We start from the raw sequence: 7500 nt of genomic DNA on the forward strand, positions 1-7500 counted from the left end.
ACACACACACACACACAGAGACACATATACACACACACACATAAAGGTGGAGCAGTGTGTCCTGTGTGTCTCTTACCAGCTAATGTATTTCTAGATGAACATGAATATGGAGCGTGTAGCCCAGTTCATGATAACACTAATGTTAAATCTCAGCCAATAGGAATCCTTGGAGTTGATGGTGGAGGTAAATATTCATGAAAAAGGACGAGTTGGTGAACAGGCAACACAGATAATGAACAACTAAACCTGTTACACACTGGGTCTTTAAGGACCAGCAGAGTGTGAAAATGAGAGCGAGAGAGAGCTGAGAATAGGTCAGAGTTTACGTGTTAAGTGACAGGAAATCAACAGCGGAGGTTTCAGTCAGTCTCTGGATAAATGCTGCAGCTCCGGGCCCCTAGCCTGGTGGGACCTGGTCTCTGAGCTCCAGATCTCCTCCCAGATCAGTCTGGCATCTTGAGATGGAGAACATTTGGAGCTGTTAGCCAAACGACCGGCCAATCAGCGTTGGTTGGTGGTGATAGACAGATGGTTTATCCAATCAGCTAACCAGTATTTCAGACAGCGGTAGCCCTAATTGGATCCTTCTTTTGGAATATGGACCAGGAACCTGAAATGGGGCCTTTTATTCCTAAATTCTCGTTACACAAACGGTAAATCTCCTTTACCGACATGTAGGACTGGGAAAAAAATCGATTTGATTTAAAAATCGAGTTGGTAGGTCAAATCGATTCATATTTTCAAAAAAAAAAATTTCAGTCCAAATACAGTATAAATAATTTGGATGTTTAACAATCTTTGTTGCACACTGCACAGTGACTTCTCACTTAGAGGAAGGGTTTGCCTTTGCAATTTTGTTTATGTTGATGCACTTTAATTAAATACAATAAATATATATTTTTAAAATATATTTACAGTTCGCAGTTATTTTGTTTTAAATGGAAGGGGGAAATCGAATCGAAAATCGAGTATTTTATAAAAAAAATCGCCCAGCTATACCTACATGTTGCTAGCTTGCTGAGCTAACGAGCTATGCTTTGCCTGCAGCAGCAGGGGCTTGTGGTTGTATTTTCATACGCTTCGTTGATCTGATTGGTTGATTTGGCCCGTCTATCACCAACTATAGGTGGTTCATCCAATCAGCTAACCAGGATTTCTGCCCCTTCCCAAAAGTTCTCCAACGGAAAGTTCCCAGATGGATATGCCGAGCTAATGGGAAGCGATCCATCTGGTGGAGTCAGGTTACTCTCTCCCCCCTTTCAAGTCTAACCCCCCAGTCACACTATCTACAAGAGACAGAGAGACAGGCTACCGTTCATGTTTAATGGGAGGGGCCGTTTGCCAGCGACAAGCTCACTGGCAAATAGACAAGAAGACTATTTTATGCAAATGCTGAGCGATGCGACAAAGCGACAGCCAATCAGAGTGAAGGTAGCGTGACGTATGTCAGTGGCTCGAGTCAAAGAAAATAATTCAAGCATCAGGACATCTGGTATTTATGTACATATCTGATATATTTGTAATTTTATCTCATATATTTTGTTACTTTTATCGAGAAATAAATACCGTATTTTCCGGACTATAAGTCGCACTTTTTTTCCTACTTTGGCTGGTCCTGCGACTTATAGTCAGGTGCGACTTATATATCAAAATATATATAATTTAACAAGTTTTTACATGTTAATTCATACTGAAAACATTACCGTCTACAGCCGTGAGAGGGCGCTCTGGGCTCGTGACAACTAGAACGCTCCTAAAGACAACTGAGAAAGAAAAGAGACAAACTGCAGGTAGTAAAATATGCAGCCCCGAAAACGGTAATGGAGCAGCAGAAAGAGAGTTTGAAATGAGGGAGAAACTTATGAGGGAGACTGGAGAAAAGGTGACTCTTACTGCAATGAAGAAAACAAAGAAAGCTAATCGGCTAATCGGCTAATCGTGGGCTGAAAGATGTCCAGAGGAGGAGGAAGGAGTCTGGAGGGGCTCGTTCACGGTGCAGCTTCGTCTCCACGCCTTTTAATACCTCCGTGCTCCCGCCCTGCTAGCTAGTTGTTCTGGTGCTATTGTATAGTTCAATAACTGTTAATGTGTTACGTTAACATACCGGACACCTACCGTATTCAGCCTGTTGTTCTGTGTGCTATTGTGTAGTTGAATAACTCTTGTATTTATAATCTAAATAAATGCGACTTATAGTCCGGTGCGACTTATATATGTTTTTTTTCTCTTCATGACGCATTTTTTGACTGATGCGATTTATACTCCGGAGCGACTTATAGTCCAAAAAATACGGTACTTTTAAATCCCAAAAGATGGTTCTTGTGACTTAACGAGACCTCTGAAGTAACTTAAGATGTGCAAGAAGGTAGCACGGGAGAATTTCTGTTTACTGTTGCCAAGCAACCAGGAGTAGGCTATAGGCTCGCCCAGGAGGCCCACCTAGGAGTAGGCTATAGGCTCGCCCAGGAGGCCCACCTAGGAGTGCATGTCTCTCTCTCTTTAGTAGCTGATGGGACTGAAGGGTTAGCACTCAGAAATAAAGTCTCACCTTGATGGCGTTGTCTGCTCCGTTGGTGACCAATAGCGGCTCTCTGTGGACGAAGGTTGCCGCGGCGACGGCCGTGCTGTGGGCGTGTCTCAGCTGAGTGACCAGCTGACGGCGCTCCAGGTCCCAGAATGCAATGTGGCCCTGAGGACTGGCAGACGCCACGATGGGAGGGCCGTCTGACAGAGAGAGAGACAGGCAGGAGAGAGAGACAGACAGAGAGAGAGAGACAGAGAGACAGACAGAGATATTAAAGTGTAATTATTTGTTATCGTTCTGAGTGAAATCTCTGATGAGAACGATGTAACCCTACAGGACTAATGTTCAGCAGCAGTTAGAGTCACTACAAGTTCTGTTGTTGCTGCTGACATCCATCCATCTTCGTCCACTTATCCGGTGTCGGGTCGCGGGGGGAGCAGCTCCAGCAGGGGACCCCAAACTTCCCTTTCCCGAGCAACATTAACCAGCTCCGACTGGGGGATCCCGAGGTGTTCCCAGGCCAGGTTGGAGATATAATCCCTCCACCTAGTCCTGGGTCTTCCCCGAGGCCTCCTCCCAGCTGGACCTGCCTGGAACACCTCCCTAGGGAGGCGCCCAGGGGGCATCCTTACCAGATGCCCGAACCACCTCAACTGGCTCCTTTCGACGCAAAGGAGCAGCGGCTCTCTCGAGCTCCCTCACGGATGACTGAGCTTCTCACCCTATCTCTAAGGGAGACGCCAGCCACCCTCCTGAGGAAACCCATTTCAGCCTCTTGTACCCTGGATCTGGTTCTTTCGGTCATGACCCAGCCTTCATGCTGCTGACAGACTCAGATCATTATTCTAAGTGTCTGACAACATTATGGGATGGATCCCTACAGAGATAGACCTTTTAGTTAAAGAGTGAGATCCTTTTAGTTTAATATGAAACAGCCCCGAAATCACCATCACCAAACTCCACCAGACTCCATGTAAATAATCAGGACTTTTAGTGTGTATAGAGCCAGCATATTTCCACCAGACTCCATGTAAATAATCAGGACTTTTAGTGTGTATAGAGCCAGCATATCTCCACCAGACTCCATGTAAATAATCAGGACTTTTAGTGTGTATAGAGCCAGCATATTTCCACCAGACTCCATGTAAATAATCAGGACTTTTAGCGTGTATAGAGCAAGCATATCTCCACCAGACTCCATGTAAATAATCAGGACTTTTAGTGTGTATAGAGCCAGCATATCTCCACCAGACTCCATGTAAATAATCAGGACTTTTAGCGTGTATAGAGCCAGCATATTTCCACCAGACTCCATGTAAATAATCAGGACTTTTAGCGTGTATAGTGCCAGCATATCTCCACCAGACTCCATGTAAATAATCAGGACTTTTAGCGTGTATAGAGCCAGCATATCTCCACATGTACTGTAAATGGGTGAATTAAGGGTTTATTTCAACCAAACCAGAGTGGTGATTGTTGGAACAGTGGAAAGATGAACCAAGACGGTTTTTGGTAGTTTTATTTAGTTTCTGTCCACTTTGAATGAAGTGTGTTTTACGATGATAAAAGTCCTGATTATTTACATGGAGTCTGGTGGGTTTTGCGGTAACATTTATACATACTGGACCAATTTAAAGATTTTTTTCCCATCAGTCACACAGACACTAAAATATGGGGAAATAGGTTCCAGGTTGATAATACATCAATAGAGAGAGCTGTACCTGTTCTGAAAGCGAGCGAGGTGATTGGTCCCCAGTCCTGTGTGAAGCTCATCAGCGTCTCGTCCAATCGGATGTTGTGAATGATGATGCGTCCTGTCGCCGTGCCGACGCCGACCACGTCCACCGCGGGACTCTGGGAAACAAATATTTTATTTTTATTTTTATTTAAAGAAAAAAATATATTATTAATGTTCCTTTCAAAGTAAAAGCACTTGGGACACATCGAGGAGACAAGTGGAGGAGAGGAGGAGGCAAGTGGAGGAGAGGAGGAGGCAAGTGGAGGAGGCAAGTGGAGGAGAGGAGGAGGCAAGTGGAGGAGAGGAGGAGGCAAGTGGAAGAGAGGAGGAGGCAAGTGGAAGAGAGGAGGAGGCAAGTGGAGGAGACGAGTGGAGGAGGCAAGTGGAGGAGAGGAGGAGGCAAGTGGAGGAGAGGAGTGGAGGAGGCAAGTGGAGGAGAGGAGGAGACAAGTGGAAGAGAGGAGGAGACAAGTGGAGGAGAAGAGGAGTGAGTTTAAGGGAGCTGAGAGACTGACCTGCTGCAGAGAGGTGACTCCTGCTGACCAGCCGGGGAACGTAAACACCAACTTACTGAAACAAACAAAACATAATTATATTATTATTATTATTATTGTTATTATTATGTCTGCTAACAAATATATAAGAAGGTATGGGAGAAACAGAAGAAAAGGGAAGGAAATTAGGGTGATGCTGAGACTTTAAAGGTCCCATGACATGGTGCTCTTATATAGACCTTAGTGGTCCTCTAGTACTGTATCTGAAGTCTCTTTTATATAGACCTTAGTGGTCCCCTAATACTGTATCTGAAGTCTCTTTTATATAGACCTTAGTGGTCCCCTAATACTGTATCCAAAGGCTCTTTTATATAGACCTTAGTGGTCCCCTAATACTGTATCTGAAGTCTCTTTTATATAGACCTTAGTGGTCCCCTAATACTGTATCTGAAGTCTCTTTTATATAGACCTTAGTGGTCCCCTAATACTGTATCTGAAGTCTCTTTTATATAGACCTTAGTGGTCCCCTAATACTGTATCTGAAGTCTCTTTTATATAGACCTTAGTGGTCCCCTAATACTGTATCTGAAGTCTCTTTTATATAGACCTTAGTGGTCCCCTAATACTGTATCTGAAGTCTCTTTTATATAGACCTTAGTGGTCCCCTAATACTGTATCTGAAGTCTCTTTTATATAGACCTTAGTGGTCCTCTAATACTGTATCTGAAGTCTCTTTTATATAGACCTTAGTGGTCCCCTAATACTGTATCTGAAGTCTCTTTTATATAGACCTTAGTGGTCCCCTAATACTGTATCTGAAGTCTCTTTTATATAGACCTTAGTGGTCCCCCTAATACTGTATCTGAAGTCTCTTTATATAGACCTTAGTGGTCCCCTAATACTGTATCTGAAGTCTCTTTTATATAGACCTTAGTGGTCCCCTAATACTGTATCTGAAGTCTCTTTATATAGACCTTAGTGGTCCCCTAATACTGTATCTGAAGTCTCTTTATATAGACCTTAGCCATGGGACCTTTAAGATGCTAACATGCTAAGCTAACCTGGTCTTGATGTTCCAGAGCTGCAGTGCACCCTGGGAGCTTCCCAGCAGCACCTTGTTCAGGTAGGTGCTGGGATGCATCATGGCCGACACGTCGAAGGAGGCGGAGTCAAACTGCAGCCGTAGGTACTCGTCTGAGAGAGAGAGAGAGAGCAAGGCATGATGGGTAACACGTCTCAGAGAGAGAGAGAGAGCAAGGCATGATGGGTAACAACTGAAACAGTGCCCCCCCCCCTCACCTCCTCCCTGGACGTCCCACACGATGACATCACCGCCAGCGTCGGCTGATATCAGCTGATCGCCCAGAGGAAGCAGCAGACGCACTTCCTGTCTGTGTCCATGGTAACGCATCACTACCTGTACAGAGAGAAAACTGTTTCAGTTCAACGTTTCTCTAGAAGATGCCCCCTACAGGCTGACTACTGAACTACAGGCTGACTAACTACAGGCTGACTAGTAAACTACAGGCGGACTACTGAACTACAGGCTGACTACTGGTAACTAACTATGCCCCCTACAGGCTGACTACTGAACTACAGGCTGACTACTGAACTACAGGCTGACTAACTACAGGCTGACTAGTAAACTACAGGCTGACTACTGAACTACAGGCTGACTACTGAACTACAGGCTGACTACTGAACTACAGGCTGACTACTGAACTACAGGCTGACTACTGAACTACAGGCTGACTACTGAACTACAGGCTGACTACTGAACTACAGGCTGACTACTGAACTACAGGCTGACTACTGAAACTACAGGCTGACTAACTACAGGCTGACTACTGAAACTACAGGCTGACTACTGAACTACAGGCTGACTACTGAACTACAGGCTGACTACTGAACTGACTAGGCTGACTACTGAACTACAGGCTGACTACTGAACTACAGGCTGACTAACTACAGGCTGACTACTGAACTACAGGCTGACTACTGAACTACAGGCTGACTAGTGAACTACAGGCTGACTACTGAACTACAGGCTGACTACTGAACTACAGGCGGACTAGTAAACTACAGGCTGACTAACTACAGGCTGACTACTGAACTACAGGCTGACTACTGAACTACAGGCTGACTACTGAACTACAGGCGGACTAGTGAACTACAGGCTAGTACTAGGCTGACTAACTACAGGCTGACTACTGAACTACAGGCTGACTACTGAACTACAGGCTGACTACTGAACTACAGGCTGACTACTGAACTACAGGCTGACTACTGAACTACAGGCGGACTACTGAACTACAGGCTGACTACTGAACTACAGGCTGACTACTGAACTACAGGCTGACTACTGAACTACTGAACTACAGGCTGACTACTGAACTACAGGCTGACTACTGAACTACAGGCTGACTAGTGAACTACAGGCTGACTACTGAACTACAGGCTGACTAGTGAACTACAGGCTGACTACTGAACTACAGGCGGACTAGTGAACTACAGGCTGACTAGTGAACTACAGGCTGACTAGTGAACTACAGGCTGACTAGTGAACTACAGGCTGACTACTGAACTACAGGCTGACTAGTGAACTACAGGCTGACTAGTGAACTACAGGCTGACTAGTGAACTACAGGCTGACTAACTACAGGCTGACTAGTACTACAGGCTGACTAACTACAGGCTGACTAGTGAACTACAGGCTGAACTACAGGCTGACTAGTGAACTACAG

The 7500-nt window shown here is 45.1% G+C and overlaps 1 protein-coding gene across 1 annotated transcript in view; it reads right to left on the minus strand.

Annotated features, from left to right (window-relative positions):
• Positions 1-7500, minus strand: part of wdr36 (WD repeat domain 36) — a 29655-nt gene that overhangs the window by 18003 nt on the left and 4152 nt on the right. Inside the window, exons 4-8 of the mRNA XM_028601271.1 lie at positions 6056-6173; positions 5818-5950; positions 4778-4832; positions 4246-4378; positions 2549-2724 (exon numbers count right to left, since the gene is read on the minus strand). Coding sequence (XP_028457072.1) covers positions 2549-2724; positions 4246-4378; positions 4778-4832; positions 5818-5950; positions 6056-6173 — 615 coding nt within the window. The remainder of the gene's footprint in view (positions 1-2548; positions 2725-4245; positions 4379-4777; positions 4833-5817; positions 5951-6055; positions 6174-7500) is intronic.

This window comes from Perca flavescens, chromosome 16, assembly GCF_004354835.1.
Source record: "Perca flavescens isolate YP-PL-M2 chromosome 16, PFLA_1.0, whole genome shotgun sequence".
Taxonomy (NCBI): domain Eukaryota; kingdom Metazoa; phylum Chordata; class Actinopteri; order Perciformes; family Percidae; genus Perca; species Perca flavescens.